Source organism: Dendrobium catenatum, unplaced genomic scaffold, assembly GCF_001605985.2.
Source record: "Dendrobium catenatum unplaced genomic scaffold, ASM160598v2 fragScaff_scaffold_243, whole genome shotgun sequence".
NCBI classification, from domain to species: domain Eukaryota; kingdom Viridiplantae; phylum Streptophyta; class Magnoliopsida; order Asparagales; family Orchidaceae; genus Dendrobium; species Dendrobium catenatum.
The window spans coordinates 904,645-923,544 of record NW_021318705.1 but is presented as its reverse complement, the minus strand read 5'-3'; the positions used below and the strand labels follow the sequence as shown (position 1 = coordinate 923,544).

At 35.9% G+C, this 18,900-nt stretch overlaps 1 protein-coding gene across 1 annotated transcript; it reads left to right on the top strand.

Moving 5' to 3' along the window:
• Nucleotides 1–2,881: 2,881 nt before the first annotated feature.
• Nucleotides 2,882–8,025, top strand: LOC110094696 (homeobox-leucine zipper protein ROC5-like). The gene is made up of 9 exons (XM_020819989.2): nucleotides 2,882–3,718; nucleotides 3,822–4,054; nucleotides 4,134–4,251; nucleotides 4,340–5,029; nucleotides 5,674–5,775; nucleotides 5,849–6,067; nucleotides 6,635–6,809; nucleotides 6,886–7,256; nucleotides 7,334–8,025. Exons 1-9 carry the CDS (start codon nucleotides 3,560–3,562, stop codon nucleotides 7,688–7,690), a joined length of 2,424 nt encoding a protein of 807 aa, XP_020675648.1. The 5' UTR covers nucleotides 2,882–3,559; the 3' UTR covers nucleotides 7,691–8,025.
• Nucleotides 8,026–18,900: the final 10,875 nt, after the last annotated feature.

Below are 18,900 nucleotides of genomic sequence, written 5' to 3'. Positions count from 1 at the left end.
AACAAATCGTCCCGTACGAAATGAATTTGTATATTACAATCAATTTAAAATTTTTGCAAATTTTAAACACTCCCCTAGTGTGTGTGTGCACAATTACTTAATTACAATTACATTCTCTTAAACTCAATAAAATAAAAAATACATACTCCATTTATAATGAACTCTAATCTATGTTTATTTGAAGTCTTCAACAAACAGAAGTATGATTTTCCTGAAATGTTAGTATACACACAAAATAAGTATAAAATGAAAAATACTATAAAATATAAAGATGTGAGTCATTATGTTTGTTATCATAAAAAATATAAATTCGTGAGCAATGAGTCGCAACAGAATTATCATATCATATATCTGATACCATTCAATATTTCATTAAAAATACAATAAAATCAAATCAAATCTTTTAGAATGATCAAATCTATAACATATCCAAAATTACAAGGTGAAAACTTATGAAATTAGGAGATAATGCATTTTTGGTAGATTTAGTAGAGATAAAATTCGAAAAAATCAAAATCATCAAAAATAAAAGTAAGAAAATATAGTTAGTTATAACTAATAGAATAAAATATATAACAAGAATAACTGACAAATATGATCCAAAAATCCTTCTCTCTCCTCTCTCTTCTTCTCTCTTTCAATTTCTTCCTGGTCAAGCAACTAAGTGAGAGAGTTGGTGGGTATGGCTGGGATATTTATAAATATATTTATTATTTATGGCCTAATTTCACAATGCTTACCAGATCAGCACCAAAGCGCTCTTCTTAAGAATTTTCATATTTTTCAAATAAATGCATTTCACATATTTGAGTTATTACAATGATAGACATTGATGATGAACATAACGTGGCAATAGACAAAACTCTTGATTCTATCTAGTAGAATCCTTCTTCGGCCTCCGTTTGGCCTCCTTAAATGCGTAAGAAATGATCTATTTAGATTTTTCTTGATGTGTCAATTAGATTATTTTGACTAGAAACATATTTTTTTATCAGATGATTAATTCTAATTTACCTCGATCATACAATATCATGGTGGCTTATTAAATTCTTCCAATGGAATCACAAATTGTGATTATAAAAATGAAAGATTCAAAGGATCTATGATCTCTCAAATGGTCTCATGTTGTTTTCAACTATGTTTAATTGCTTTATTTTTATTCCATCGAAGATAAATATAGACATTCTTATTATTATTAGATTCTTCTCATTAGGATGCTTATTTGAGCTATAATTTACATGAAAAATAATTCCAAATGATGGTTAAGTTTATTGTTAATATTTTCAATTTAAATATTTGGAACATTCTGAGATGTTAGAATTACATCAAAATTTATTTAGAATCAGATTAATTTTCTACTTACATATTAAAAACAAACAAAATTTGGCATCAAATTAAAGGGATTTGATTTTGGATTTTAAGTACAATTAATGAGTAGTATTGGATTAACCTAAAATTTTTAGGTCATAATAGCCTAATTAAAATTTGCCCACTTTGGGTTTTATTACTTCAAAATTAGATTTTTGATATAAAATATAATATTTTATGAATCACATTTACTACCTTCATCACATAATAAATTTGATAACTATTAAATCATCTTCATCAATAAGGATGAGGACACAGATTTTCATATAAAATCATTCTACGCAGCCTAAAATCACAATAAAATCACATATAATATGCTTTGGGTGATTTTGAACTAATTTTAATTGGCTCAATATTATGAGAAATTATTTTGTGCGGATGCAGAACATAATTTATCATTCAGAGACAAACCAGGTTGCGCCACGTCAACAATACCGAGTATTGCGCCGAGTGCCGTACCAAGCCACAATACCGAGCGCAGGTGACGTGACACATTTTAATTGATCTCTGAACCGCACATAATAATTTGCCCAATATCGGACCGTTAAACCGTCCTGCACGTAGCTATTGAATTAACAGATTCCTTCACAAGAACAGACATGGGAAGCCGCGCTCCCGGTGGCAGTCGGCGGCGTGATGAGCTCCGGTGGAATGAATAGGAATCCCAGCGGTGAACCCTCGTAAATTGCTTGCAGATGCACCGTCGAATCGCACCCGTTTTTGTATCCGCAATTCCTCCCACGCGGCCCCTCCTCCGCTCGCGCCATTAGCATCTTCATATTTATTACGTCATAAAAGCACACTGTCCCCGAATTTAATTACACAGCTATCATTTTCCCTAATTGGCCCCTGCGCGGTCCGCCCCAGTGAACCAACCCGCCAAGGAGACGTCCAATCCCGATCAGACGGTTATAAATCGTCAAAAATTGTCCGTATCCGTATTTTGTCAATACAAAATTTTGTCGGGGTAGCTATTTTTCTGCTATAACATCACCGATTTGCTGTCTTTTCAAGTAGAAGAGAAGAGGTCGCCGGAGAATAGTGACACAGCAGCGGCGACCGGTTGCCGGACCTGGTCAGAAAACTGACTTGATTAAGTCTCGAGCAATTTTCAGAAGAAAAGGCGTCAGTTTTGACCTGGTTAGAGAAAACTTCTGCTTGAGTCATTGGAAGTCAGCTTTCTCCACCACTTTCTTTGACTTTTTTTTTCTCCTTCGATCTTCTTCCGCATTGCTTCAGCGACGCCTTTCGAGGAGGGCATTGCCCCACTCTGATCTCTCCTGTGTCTTTTTCCGATTGTAATTGGAGAGATTATTATCATTTGAAGGCCTTATTATTACTCTATCACAGCGATATATAATAATAATACATAAATAATTAGTGATATGACACGTCTTAATTGCTCTGTAATTGAGGGTTAGAACTGAGTAGGAAATAAAACAAAGGAAAAAGAAGGTAGTGCGGTAATAGAGGCGTAGGTGGGGTTATAAAAAATTGGGCTTTTTTAATGGTTTGAGAGAAGAAAAGTGAAGGGTCAACCAGCCCACCTTGGCCTTAGCTACTGGTTTACGCTGCTCCTCGCTTTGAGGATATGGTTCACATATAATTTTGGAGGGCTCGGGCACTTCACATGTGCTTTTGTTTTTCTCTTTTCTTTTTCCTCTTAGAGGTGCGGGAACTTCACTATTTGTGTTTCCATTTTCATTTCTTCTTGGTGACAGTTCGAGTAGAATGGAAGCCGGAGGCGACGTGTAGAGGAGCTTTTTCAATTTGCAAGTGCCCTGTTTTCTGTTTATTGTAGGCGGCCGGAGTGGGTTGAAAAAAGGGGTTCTGTGAAGGCGAAGTAGGCGGAGAGGGAGAGGGAGAGGGGGAGAGACGGAGGCACTAGCGTTCTGCTTGGCTTCTTTCTCTTTCTTTCTGCCCTGTAAACAGCGTGTGAGAAGGAGCTGTGGGCATTGGTTCATAACCTATTTTTAATGCTTTTGCCTCATCTCGCTTCTCCATTTTCTCCCTAGTTTCAAATCACTACTCCTTTTCCTTTAATACATCTTTTGTATCTATATCATCGTTCTCTTTTCTGCGAATTTGTTAAATTTAGTGAAGGTTAGTAAATGAGCTGAGGAGTTCTTAGATCTGAGTAGTTAGAGCACAGGAAAAAAGATTAGATTTTGCAAAGAATAGAAGGCTAAAAATGAGTTTTGGTGGCTTGTTCGACGGCGACTCAGGTGGTGGCAGGCTGGTTTCCGATTTGCCGTATGGAAGTTCCGCCATGGTTTCTCAGCCCCGCCTCGTCTCAAATTCTGGTGTTCCTAAGCCTATGTTTGGCTCAACCGGCCTCTCCCTCGGTCTTGTGAGCAATCACTTATGCCGTTACAGTTTTTTAATTTCCTTCAGTTCAGAAACTTTCTCTTTTAAATTTCCTTTTACTAATTTCTTGTGGGTTTCCTTCAAAGCAATCTAATCTGGAGGGTCAGGGAGACTTTAGCCGGCTCGCCTCCGTCAGCGGGGGAGGAGTAGGAAGTGTTGGTGAGCTTGACGTTCTCTGCCGGAACAAAGAAGATGAAAACGAGAGTAGGTCAGGAAGCGACAACTTGGAAGGAGGATCCGGCGACGATATGGATGAGAACCCTCGCAAGAAGAAGCGTTACCATCGTCACACTCCGAATCAAATTCAAGAGCTGGAAGCGTAAGAGATTTATCCTTAATTGCTTGTGATTTATTTTTATTTCTTCGCCTAAACCGATGAAGGCGTTTATCTCTCGCAGTCTCTTCAAGGAGTGCCCTCACCCAGATGAGAAGCAACGATTGGAACTGAGCAAGCGGCTCGGTCTGGAGACTCGCCAGGTCAAATTCTGGTTTCAAAATCGCCGAACTCAAATGAAGGTATCCGCCCGAAAAAAAAAAAAAAAAATCTCTTTTTTAATGTTATCGTGTTTCTGAAATTTTCTACAAAATCTGGGAAAAACTGAAGACTCAAATGGAGCGCCATGAGAACACAATCTTAAGGCAGGAAAACGATAAGTTGAGAGCTGAAAGCATAACAATCAGGGATGCTATTAGGAATCCTATCTGCGGGACCTGTGGCGGGCCGGCGGTCCTCGGTGAAGTCTCACTTGAAGAGCAGCACCTGAGAATTGAGAATGCAAGGCTAAAAGATGAGCTCGATCGTGTCTGCACTCTCGCCGGTAAATTTATTGGGCGGCCTATCTCTTCTCTAGTGAATTCGATCTCAACTCCAGTGCCAAACTCATCTCTCGAGCTTGCCGTTGGAGGCAATGGCTACGGTGCTTTCGGATCGGTTCCTCCCACCTTTTCATCTGTGTCGGATTTCGTTGCTGGAGCATCAAGCCCATTAGGGACGGTCATTACTCCTCCCGCGAGGACCTCGATACCTTCTGTTGATAGGTCAATGGAGAGATCTATGTTCTTAGAGTTGGCTTTGTCTGCCATGGATGAGCTTCTGAAGATGGCTGAGATGGGGGAGCCACTATGGATTCCTGCCCAAGAAAATGGTAAAGAGGCTTTGAACTATGAACATTATGAGCATTTGTTCCCTCGCTGTATTGGTATGAAGGAGGTTGGTTTGGTTTCGGAGGCCACGAGGGAGACCGCCATGGTTATCATCAACAGCCTTGTGCTTGTTGAAACTCTCATGGATGCGGTATGTGATTAGGTTTTTGGTTCCATTCATCAAGTTCGCTTTTTTTTTTATTTAAGAAGTAGAAGATTAAAGCACTAATCACACTGGTTTTCTAATCCACCAATCCTGCACTCCCCAATCCTTGAACTCAAATACTTCTGATGCTGAGATGACCGTTAACCAATCGATCTACATTAACTAAATACTGAATAATAGAAGTTCTCTTCTGGATTAATAAATACTCGATGATGAGATCATATGTTAAAATTTGATTTTTTTATTTAAATGCAAAATGTTTTTATCGAATTATGTTTACAAATATTTTCTAATATAATAAATATTTAAATGATAACAATATATTCATGTAATTTAGGAAGAACTCTTAACGTTTAGAAGTACTGCAATTTTTTTACTCCCTCTTTTGTATTTCCTATCCTTTTTATGATCTAATTGATATAATAACTAAAAAACATATATATTTAAAAATAAACATGTTTATTATGGCCTAAATTACTTAATTATTTTTTTAAATATAATCGTAAAGCTTTGTTATATAATAAGATAATAATTTTATGGTTCATATTTTCCCAATGAAGTACAAGTATTTAACACTATATGTTGTTTAAAGTATTACTGTTTTCCTTACTTTCAAATGTCACCGTTAGGTCCGTTGGGCGGAAATGTTCCCTGGCATGATTGCAAGAACAATCACAACTGACATAATCTCTACTGGAGTAGGCGGTTCAAGAAACGGAGCACTTCAACTAGTAAGCATTTCCTGTAATCTAATTCATGATCATAGATGTTTACTACTGAACTAATTATTTTTATAATTCATAGATGCACGCTGAGCAACAGGTTCTCTCTCCCCTCGTTCCAATCCGGGAAGTAAACTTCCTCAGATTCTGCAAGCAGCTCGCCGATGGTGCTTGGGCGGTCGTCGATGTCTCCATTGATGACCTCCGAGATACTCACAGTTCGGCCACTGGCATTAGCGCTAAATGCCGCAGGCTTCCTTCTGGCTGCGTTGTGCAAGACATGCCCAATGGTTACTTAAAGGTACAGTTGACTTGTAAATATTATATGGATTCATGAGAGACTGTAAGTCAAGGCTGACTACAATATCTTAGTCTTTTACCAAAGCGTTTTGCTGTGTATTATTAATTATTAAACTTGTTTATAAGAACCTTAACTAAAGCCTGAAACCGAGGCTGCGCCTTTGCATTCGGGTTCGCTTGTCTCTTTCTACTTTTATTTACTTTGTTAATCTTCCTCCCACTTTCCTCGTTCTCGAACTCCTGCGTAGATGCGTTTGAATAATTTGCTTCTTCTAAATGAAGAAGCTTTCTTGTTTCTATTCCATTCTTCCATGGTACTTGAACATTAGATTCCTCGCTAAAATATTAATTACTTATTATTTCCTATTCAACTTTTCAAAAGGAGTGGTACTTTTCCGGTCTCGCATCTCGAAGAGGCCCAATAGTCAAAGCTTGGCCGGATCTTGATTTCTTCAACCGTGAACCATGTGCTATGATTTGTCTTCTTGTGTCGGTAGTGTGTGCCACCGGAGACATGTTATGCTTACCGTGTTCCATAATGGTGATCTGGTTCTCGTTGTTTGTTCAGGTTACGTGGGTGGAGCACGCTGAGTACGACGAAACGGCGGCGCATCAGCTTTACCGGCCGCTGCTGCGCTCCGGCATGGCGCTTGGGGCGCAGCGATGGGTTGCCACACTGCAGCGCCAGTGCGAATGCCTTGCCATCCTTATGTCCTCCTCCGTCCCTAACCGCGACCACGCTGGTATGAACATGGTTAACAATTACTCTATTCTGTTTAGTTGATTGGTGTGTGAACATATGAAATGGCCGTGAAGCAGGGATAATGCCGGCGGGGAGACGGAGTATGCTAAAATTAGCGCAAAGAATGACAGACAACTTCTGCGCTGGGGTTTGTGCTTCGTCAGCGCGAAAGTGGAGCCACCTGGCGAACATGGGAAGTATAGGTGAGGACGTCAGGATGATGACCAGGCAGAGCATGGAGGATCCCGGCGAACCGCCCGGTGTCGTTCTCTCAGCCGCCACTTCCGTCTGGCTCCCCGTCTCCCCGCACCGCCTCTTCGACTTTCTCCGCAATGAGACCCTCCGTAGCCAGTGGGACATTCTCTCCAATGGCGGACCAATGCAAGAGATGGCTCATATTGCAAAAGGCCAGGATGAAGGCAACGCCGTCTCCTTGCTCCGCGCCAGTGTAAGCATATATACATATACGCACATCTTAATTCATAAAAACTTTGAACTTTACGCGTTCTTCGACGAATTGTGCAGGCGGTGAGCGCGAACCAGAGTAGTATGTTGATACTGCAGGAGACGTGCACGGACGCGTCGGGGTCGATGGTTGTGTACGCGCCGGTCGATGTGCCGGCGATGCATTTGGTGATGAACGGCGGGGATTCGGCGTACGTGGCGCTGCTGCCGTCTGGGTTTGCGGTGATGCCGGATGGGCCAGTGGCGGCGGGTGGGGAAGGGAAGATTGGTGGTGGGTCGTTGCTCACGGTCGCTTTTCAGATATTGGTGAATAGTCTGCCGATGGCGAAGCTGACGGTGGAGTCGGTGGAGACGGTCAACAATTTGATATCTTGTACCGTGCAGAAGATTAAGGCGGCTCTGCAGTGCGAGAACTGAAAGGAAGAATGTCAGGTGAGGGCGGGTTGAGTCAAGAACGAACCGCGCGCTTGGGGGAGAAACCTTTGCTTTGTGATGATGATGCTGCCGCCGGCCGAGAACGGGTGGCGGTTTATGAAATCCTCAGCACCGAGCAATGGTGGTGGTTCGGGTATTGACTTAACCTAATCTTTCTTTTCTGTTCTAAGGACCGTTAAGGCAGAAGAGAGCTCATTTGTCATATACTCTTTAAAACTGTTTATCTTGTTGTGCACATGATGTATGGTTATTATTGTTACATTTTCTTAATTTTGTTTTTCTCTTTGGAGGGATTTATATACATAGCATTCACTTCACATATTTGTCATTTAAATATTATATTATATATATCTAAAAATATCAAAACAAAATAAAAAATAATCTCCCATTATCATTTTATGAATAGGGTCCTTGGGCTTCGTTTGGTTATTTTTTACATTTTCTAAAAGATAATTTATTTGAGAGAATTAAATTTTTTAACGGAGAAATTAATATTAGAAACCTTTAAAAAAATTCTGTAAAAGTAGCGCATACAAAGAATATCCAAAAAAATTTATGTTGTTTTGAAATTGAAAAAGAGAAATTAAGTCATCTTAAATGAGGCCTTAATCTCACTGAAATTATTCTGTGTAGGGCTGCAAACGAACCGAGTTGAGTATGTGAGTGTTCATGTTTGTGTTCATTTAATATCAGCTTGTTCAAGTTTGGTTCATGTTTGTTCGAGCTTTATTGTTTGTTGTTCATGTTCGGTTCATTTAAATTAATGAGTGTTCATGTTCGGTTCATGTTCGTTCGTTTAGTGCTTATCGAGCTTGTTCGTGAAAATATTTAACAAATTTTTTTTAACTATCAAACAAACATGTTCATGAACATATCTATGAAAAAACATATTTATAATAAAAACAATTGTCTATGTAACAAAGGCAAAGATTATTTATATTGTTTTTAATTATATAGTCAAATATTAATTATTTTTATCGAGCCTATTCATGAGTTCAAAATCGAACACGAATCGAGCTTTTTTTCGAGCTTAATGTCGAGCTTGTTCATGAACTTCAAATGATGTTGTTCGCGAACATAAATGAGCCGAACGCATTAGTGTTCAAGTTTGTTTATTTAAGAATCGAGTATTTAAAATATTGTTCAAGTTTGTTTGTTTAGTTAATTAAACGATCATAAACGAGCTTTAATCGAACCGAACAGCGAGTAGCTCGTCGAACGTTTGGTTTGCTTGCATCCCTAATTATGTGGGAATGCGAAATGCTATTTGGAGATCATCTAGAACGCGTCATATCACTCCTTTCTCGGTATTGCTAAAGTGATGCATTTTAATTAGTTGCTAAATGATGAATTACATTAGGTGTTTACGCAAAATGATTCTCTTAATATCATTATTGTACTATCTTACAAGTCATATTATCATCCTTCTTTTAAGGGAGGAGATTAATGTTTTATTTTGGATATCTTTATTATTTTTTCTTAAAATAAAATTTTAATAAAAAAATTAAAATTTAGTTTTAAAAAATAATAAAAAAATCTTCCTAAATAAAGCCTAAGGCAGAATATTGTGGCATTTGCCATTTCTTTTTTATATCTGTGACATGCAATAATTTGATGAAGGGTATGATATATTACTGAAGGGTATATGGTGTTAAGTAATAATTAAAAATTAAAAAATAATTATTTAAATTTAAATATGTATGATTGTTATATATGGAAAGTTACTTCTCCTTATTTGATAATTTGATGATAGATTTTGTAGAGATTTTTGAACAGATATGTGTGGGAATGCAGGAGGGATGAATCTCGTACGAGATGGGATGGGTTAGGACTTTAGGAAGTATTGCATAGGGGTGGGCTTCAGGCCACGAAAGGAGAGCCATGACTTGTGAGAGCAGCGGATTGATGTAAAATCTCTGATCAGCATTAAATGCTGTGCTGCGGAGACAGCGTGGCTCATTTATTGCCTGTTGTTGTTTTCCATTGAATTTCTGATTGCATCACAGCCGTTCGCTTTTCCTTAAAACAATTCAGGTATAAATCACTTAAATTCTTTTCTTATAACTCTCTTTAAAATGAATAAATTATTTCGTGCGGATGTCGAAAATCTCTACAGATCATTTAGTATGCATTATATTTTTTTTTTTTTTTTCAGTGAAAACTGAATATTTTTAAGTTATTTTATATTTAGATGATCATAAATATATTAGATTTTTTTTTTATTTGATTTGAAATAAAATGAATGTAGTATAAAATAAAAATAAGGTAAGTGATATTGGTGGAGTGGCCAGCGTCAATGATGGTGGCGAGCAGAGGTTTGCGACGGCAGTTGCCATCATGTAGTGGTCGATTGTTGGCGAGTGGCAGCGGTGGATGACGATAATTACAATGAATTTTTGGTGTATTGAACTAGTTCGATTGGAGGATTTCTAACACAAAAAATAGATGTATTTCAAGTCGACTAAAATTTTATATTATATTTATTTTATTTCAAATTTAAGTCTAATTTTTTTAAAATTCTTGTGTTCCTACAACTAAATTGCCCTTAGTGGAAATTTGTTTAAAAACTATTTATTTTTTTTATAAAAATATTTTTAATAGCTATTCAATTTTTCCATTATTTTATTACCAAATGATATGAGCCAAAAAGATGTCATTCATGTTGAAATGATTACTAGCACATTTAAATTAAGTATTATATTTATAGATTTAAATATTGATTAATTACGTAATTACTCACATTGATACCCCAATTAACCTTAATAAAGCGCATTCCATCAACAACAATTGTTAGATTTCTTGGATTAATTTCGTAGTCTCACATCCTCTCTTTAGCTTCTCTCCCAAACGTGCTTTTATTTGGTTCGGTTGACCGGATGCAACAAACATTTGGTCCTAGGCAAAAAAACATCTATACCGAGGTGTCGGTATAGGCGTTTTTTTGCCTAGGACCGGATGTTCCTCTGCATCCGATCGGAGGACGTAATAACGGCTCCTCCGATCCCAAACACTCTCATTTCATCTTTCTCTCTCTCTTTATTGTTTCATTCATATTTTGTTTTCCTGTTTTAAATATTTTCTTAAGTTGGCCCATAATGGCAATTTCTTAGTTTGTTACTTTTAGAGATCTCATTGTGTTTAATTTAGTAATAATGTTATTTAGGCATAACTATTTTAGTTTGTTAGCTGTTTCTAAAACTTTTTTATGTTTCTCTATTTTATTAGTATAAGAAAATGATTGTAAGAAGAGATATATGAATGAATATTTTTGAGTCTTAGCAGTGTGGTCACTGTTTCTGTGTTCTAGATCTGAAGAGTTTTGTTTGTGATGCTTCTTCGGGTTTGCTCCCCACAACAAATTGATGTGAAAAGTTTTGAATGATTAACATATTTTGTGGTGATTAGCAAACTTTCTCTCTATATTTTTCATATAACATATTTGTGATGATTAGCAAATTATATTTCTCAACTAAGCCTTTTATCTAAAGTAATCTATATATCATTTCTTTCTTACTATTTTAAAGTAAGAGGTATATGTGTTTTAGGTTTCGTTTTGGACTACCTTTTAATGCTTCCTAAAATAGTTTTTTTTTTACAAAATTTTTGTACTAAAAAACAATTTTAGAAAGCAGTAAAAAAATGTCCAAAATGAAACCTTAAATTAGATTTTATTAAATGTCAAAAGAGATTATAAGATATTGAGTTCAATTATGAGATGAAATAGGAAGGTGTCATGTATAGGTTATCCTTTGAAGAGATAATTTTAAGATAAACTTAAACAGTTATGTGTTCTGCTCGTTTATGTTCATAAACAATGTCAATTAAAACTCGTGAACATGCTCGATAAGAAGCTCATTAGGAATCTTAATTATATTTTTATTTTTTATAATTTCACATAATTTTTAGTTTTATTATAATAAATTATTCTTATTATCTAAAAAATTATTTAAATTTTGATGCTATACTACTTCAATATTATGAATTTGTTTATAAACAAGAGGTATTTATTCATGTTTGTAATTTTTTTTTGTTTGAAGTGTTTATGAAAATGTTTGTTTATAAGAAAAAAATATTTTATGAGCTCGTTTATTCGTGAATAGACTCATCTGGTAGATCAAAAACACTCCTTTATATATGTTTGCGAACGGGCTCTAGGTGATTGTTTGTTAGTAGGCTTAATAATTAGGCTTGTTACTTTAAAGCTCGATAAATATTAACGAATTGAATATGAAGCAAACGAAATCCAAACATGAACATCTATTCTTTTAAACAAATCAAACTTGAAGACAAATAAAAAAGTTCAAATCGAGCTCTAACCAAGCTTGAACAAGCTAAAAATAAAATAGTTCACATACTCTGCTCGGCTCGATTCATCTGCAGCCCTACCTCCAACACATCCAAATTCCAATTTATCATCCATCTAATTTGCTTTTCTTTTTATAGTACTTAATAAATGATTATGGTGCTTAAAATAAAGTTGAAAACATGAAATACGAAGCTTGAAGACGACAATATTGCTTGTGATTCAATCAATCAAACACTTTTCTATCTTTATAAGAATCGGCTTAGCAGTTGAGCCTAACATCCTTCAATTTCTCTTGCATTTAATGTAAGCAGGCTTTGTTTGACGTATGAAATAATAATTTATTCACATTAAAAGCTAAAATTTGTCCCCTTGCTTGTATTTTGGCCACAAGCTTTCTAATTTTTTAATGTTTTTTTATACATTATAAATGCTCTGATACATTCAAAATGGAACAGCCAAAGTTGTCATCTTCACAATACGTGTTGTGACACTTCGCATAACTTTGTATTGACGGCATTCATATATGTGAAAGAGAAGAAATACAGATCCGGGCTTTGCAGTTATGGAGTCTGTAATATTCTGCCGGCTTCGATTGAATGGTATAGCTAAGCTGAGAAGAAATTTGCCAAGTTCTGGAAGCCATGACCTTTCACTTTCGTGGAGACCTACCTTCTCTCAAAAAAATCAAGATTGGGAAATTTGAAATCATCAATTCAATTATTAGGTTTTGGCATTTAAAACCTATTAAAGATTTTTTTTTTTTTTTTTTTTAGTTTTTCATTCAATTTATGACAACTTTCTTATTATTTTATTTTTTAGAATACAATCAGAATTTTTATTTGACTACGGATGTCGCGATACCGAGCGATTCTGAGGCTCGGTACCGAGCCGCGGTGCCGAGTAGTACCGAGCTGCGGTACAGTAAAAGAGTGATGTGGTGCATTTTGATTGGTCTATGAACAACATTCGGTGTCCGCACAGAATATTTTTTTCTCAAATAGACTTTTTATGAATATAGAATAATATAAATGTAATTGCCTACAATGATAAAGTATTCCATTTACAGGAAAGAATTCAGACTGTTCAAGGAATAAAATTGCTGAAAATATCGTTTGTGTTCCTGTGAATATCTCCAACTTAACTACGTATCTATCTTTCAATTATTATTTCCATTTGGATTTGAAATGACTATACGATTGCTTTGAGACGAAGTTGAGGGATTTGGATGAAGAAGACGTCGTAGAGAGGGAGAGAAGAATAGCAGCTCGAAGTTCGCTATCTTTCTCTGATTAGTTGGAAGATATAGGAGAGGCAGACATCATTTACTTTTTAAATTTTGTTCTTTTGTGGGCTAAGTTTGCTCTGTAGGAGACTTGACGTGGAGGAGTTTTCAAGTCAAAATATGGGGTCTCAATGAAGAGATCAGGATTTATTTATTATTTAAAAAATACGTTATTAGAATATCTTTATATAAAATTTAGGGAGATTTACGTATATATCATCCTCACAGTAATTTTATAATTATGTTTATAAAAAGTTATAGTCGTCCCAAACAAACCCTCATGACAAAATGTTTATATTATTTGATGAGATTATAATAAAAAAAGTTATTGATACCGAACGTACATCTAAACCTGACAGCCTCTACCAAAAGGATTGAATCCTAACCATTAGCTCATAACAACCTCAATGTATCGCACACATACACGTGTAAAGTTACATCAATAGTTTACCTATATATACAAAATGTAATAAGCATTAACACATGGATATAGAAAATTACTGTATACAGAATGATTGTTTTCACCTACATCTCGATAGATAATAATATATATAACTCTATAATCACAAGATTTCTCCCATTTGATACCTCAACTTACATGAAGATTATTTAATGTGGGTGTTAGTTTTCTATATACATAAGCCCCCGTGGTTAATTACTTCTCAGACCTCAGCCTAAGAACACTCTTGAGTATGTATGTTATAGTATTTTCTTCTTAGTTTGGTGCACATAGAGGGTTTCTAGGTTCTATTCCAAGGATGATAATATCTTCACTTTATTTTTAGTGAGGATTATATCTTTTTTAAATGTTTAAAATCTTGATTAAAATTTTGAGTTTAAAAGATTAAATATTAATTTAATATTAAATAAGGAACTACAAACTTAGAATTTATTAAACAACTAAAGAAGATATATTGAGGGGTGTATAATCTAGGCTTATACTTTTTAAGAGTGAGCTGCTAGCTAACATCCTAAACACAGCCAATCGCCTTATATATGCAGGATAGGAATGCTTTAATCCTAAGGAGTCAAGGACATTAATTCATAGAGTGTAATCAAAATTATATAAAATATACAAATGAATCTACCTAGCATTATATATGATGTACATGAAATAAATACATAAATAAAAATCTTTTATTCATTCATTTGAGAATATATCTACAACCTAGGGTCTATAGAAAAGTAATATGACCAAACTCCACCACAACATGCTTGAGTTTTTACACCTATGAAACATGTACATATAATGCATTTACTTACTTCTTTTAGCTCTAGGTTTTCTTAAATAATCCAAAAAGGGATACCCTCCAAAAGAGAGAGAATTATCTTTTGGAACCCTATACGTGTATATAAGTAAATACTTTTAAATCTTTATAACTCTTCACACCTTATATTTACATTTGACTCTTTGCATATGCATATGCACCTAAGTATATTCTACATTGAATCTTCATTTAAAAGCATCTTAGGTACATTCTACTTTAACTCTCTTCTTACAATAAAATGAATAACAAATAAATATGCATGTATAAATGTAATGTATATATATATATATATATATATATATATATATATAACTCACATGTACTATCTTTTATTAATTGAAATAACATGCTCTTAGCACTTGTAAAATTATGTAAATTAATTCAATTTTGATAATGCATCCAACATTATGTCATAATATATTTGTGCAAGTGCCTTTTGATTACAAAAAAAAAAAAAAAATCTTTAAACATAAAGTGATAACCACAATTAATAATGTGAGAGATAATGTTTTATTTAATGAATATAAAACCCTAAATTATAATATAATAGAAAAATAGCATGCTGGCGTGAGCTGGTACGATCGGTTGGAGGTCGGTGCGGGATGGCCGGTCGATCGGCGTTGAGAGAAGAGGAGTGCTGCGCATCCTGCTTGTGAGGGAGTGGAAGCTTGGAGTCTTGGGCTGGGCTGCTTGCGCTAATGGGTCCATGGGGATTAGGGCTTCAATTTTCGACCTCCAAAACAGGTCTTTTTGCTCTCTTTTGGATGCACGCGAGCAGGAGGAATTCGACTCTGCCAGAGGCCCTGCTCTTCAATTCGTATAGCCCAATTACGTGAAAACTGATGGCCTCGACGACAGCAGATTTCAGAAAATCCAAGATTTGTAGAAACGACAGAGCTAGCTTGCAGATCTTGAGTGATTGGGAGCCATCTGATTGATTCTCTGATTTAGGGAATGATTCAATTCCGTTAGAAAGTTAAGTCGACTAATCCTTTAACCAATTGAACTGAATTGGTTCAGATTTAAATTTGATTCGGCTCAATTGCATTCAATTTGAATAGGTTGTTATTTATATTTACTTAATATTTATATATATATTTATTAATTGTATATTTTAATTTTAATATAATATAATATAATATGTTTATTTAATTTTAAAATAACAAAAAAAAATCTTCTTCTTTTATTATTATTATTATTCTATATCTATAATAATAATACTAATTAATGTTGAGGATGATAATAATCTCCTATTTTCTCTTCTTGGCACGCATTGAATGATAACTGATTCGAACATGAATGGGCTTATCTGAAAGGTCTCCATGATCCGAACATACTCGTGCGATTCATTTTGTAAAAACATGTCCCGATCAAAAGATCTAATGCACAAGACAACTTTACACGATAGAGGCTCAAATACACACAAAATATATGTCAAACCATCGTCGACCCGATCACACGTTTTAAAAACAAATGATGATACGCGAAAGAAATAAATTTCCAAAGCCGACGATGAATTGCGGTAGGATACGCGAGGTGACTCTTCATTAGACACAACAATGCGTCGTGCATACAAGGTGGATCAACCCACAAAGTGCAAGTGATAAGACCGTGCAAGTGATCGATTCCAAAAAAAAGAATTTTAACAATATGTAGACGACATACTACTAACCGCGAATGATGCTGACTTCTTCTCTCATATCATAAACCAACGTCATTATCTTTTTGCCATGAAGCACCTTGGAACAACCAACAATTTCCTGGGCATTCAAATTACCCAACTTTAGAATTCATTCTTCTTGTCTCAATTCATCCACGCCAACTCTATCTCACAAGTGATAGCTTACTCCAATGCAAACCATTATCCAATCCTACATGTACCAAACTAACCACCATCAATCCCACAGATCCAATCCTCATACCTACCGTCAGCTCACAGGATCCTTATAATATTTGACTATAACTTGCCCGAACATCGCCTACACTGTCAATATGCTCTGCCAGCATATGCATGATTCACTGCCTCAACATACATATCTTCTCTAAATGCTGCTCATATACATTAATGGCACACTTCGCTATTGAGGTTGAAAGGATCGTAGTCGGCCGACGATGGAGGTCGGAGGGATAATAGTCGATAAACGATAGTGGTCGGAGGGACAGTTGTCAGCACACAAGATTGAGTTCGGAGGGTCCATAGTGTGCAGTGACGATGGAGAGAGGGCTTTTAGTCGATGGGTGATGGATGTCAGAGGCACTGTAGTCAACAGTCGATGGTGGTCAGAGAGATCATTGTCCCGCGACGATGGTGGTTGGAGGGACCATAGTAGACGAATAATAAATGTAAAAAGAATTGTAGTCAGCGAGCGATGGTGGTCGAAGGGATGATAGTCAGTAGGAGACAATGTACAGAGTGGTGTGTCGATGGAAGCCGATGAAGGTACCATGGCGGTTAGCGACTAGGAGAATGTCCAACGGTGATCAGAGGACTGACACTGGTCCGGAGATGGTCATCGACCAGGAGGACGTCTAGCGACGACCGGCGAAATGACGTCTTTCCATCAGCGGTCAACAGAATGGCTGTGATATGGCGATGGTTGATAAATGGGTAGTGGTTCGATGATTGTCGATGGACTGGCGGTGGTCCCATGATGCTTGGCAGTAGGATGATGGTCCGGCGGTGGCCGACGGAAATTCATCATCAATGTTGCATTGGTATAACTCTTAGATCCTTGAAGCCTCAAATGTCTCTCTAATTTTTATCCAATGGTTCATACTCTCCTTCGTGTCAGAAGTGTGAGTCTATTTATAAATTTTTTAGAGTGGCATGCCTAATAAATATAGAGAAGATCTAGGACAAAGTCAGAGTGCTACATCAGACAACCCATATTGATCCTCTCGATCATATAGCATTTGGCAAGCATTTATGTGCCCAAGTAATGTCAAACTTAAATAATCTTGACTCATTGGATTCATCTCATTGAGTTGTTCGATTTGACTTTAAACATGCCATATTTATTGGTCATTCGATTAGTACTTTGAATCTTCCAAATTTGCTTAAGTCCCCTGATTTGGACCCAATTAAACTCGGATTAAACCAACTATTGTGTCATCTAACTCGTCTCATTGAGATAATTAATTTGACTATAAGTTTGCTAAAATTGAAGTTCAGATGTCCCCAAATATAACTTCAAAAGTTTCCAATTTTGATATACCTCGACATTCGTGCCTGATCAAGATGATTTTTCACGACGTATCGATTTTGAAGACTAAAAAGATGCCAAAAGAGTTGAGAATGATCGTGTTTCTTAATATTTTTAAAAATAAAGATGATACACAAAGGTGTGTGAATTATAGAGGAATTAAGTTAATGTGTCATACTTTAAAACTTTATGTGAGAGTTATTTAGCTTATGTTATGATGTGATCAGTGACAGAGCTAGAATTTTTATTCGAAGTCAAGAGGAGCTATAAGATTAAAAATTAAGAATGCAAATAACATGACCCTTAGAGCTTAAAAGGCATAAATATCTGCCTTAATGACTGATAATCAACCCAAAAGAAAAAACCTTAATAAATGCTCCTACCATGAGCGATCTCCGTTTGGGGGCAAGAGATGATCGAAAGGAAAAATGTCAGTCGTACTCGAAATTGTGAGTCGCGACTCGTCGCGAGAGAGGAGCAAAGGGGAAATAATATGGATGTCACTGATATCCATATTTTTTACAGAAGTATGACCAATAGTAATCTTTATTCGTGTTCTCCCCAAAAGAATGTGACTTAAAATTTTTTTAACCATGCTTTTTAAGAACTGTGACAAATGCTAATGTTTGCCCAGTTTTTGTTTACACTAAGGTTAGAGCGTTTGGCATACTAGAACTACTCACACTTATAGTCATTGATTTAGTCACAATTTTTATAAAAGCCTTCTAAATAACATTTATTGAGAAAGATTTAATTGACATGAGTAATGATTCCGTCAGGTTATCGAATGCATTCGGAAATCAATAACAAAACGCCACGTCATTAAAGTGCTCGGTACAGACGCTCAGTACACTTGATATGCTAGGTATTTTTACCAGACGTAATAAAAATTCCATTTATAGAGTTCCTGCAAGGAATGTAATGGACGTGGTCCTTTCCAAATGATCTAATGTGATCATTAAGTGATCTTTTGTGCTTGAAATCTGATCCGCAGGAGTAGAACCAGAGCTTCCCACAGTTCTCCTCTAACAACAAATTTGACATATATTAAGAGACGTAGAAGTAAACCTAAAGCAACTTGATTAGAAAATATTAGAAATAATTTTTTTTATTAGATTTAAATGAAAATTTGA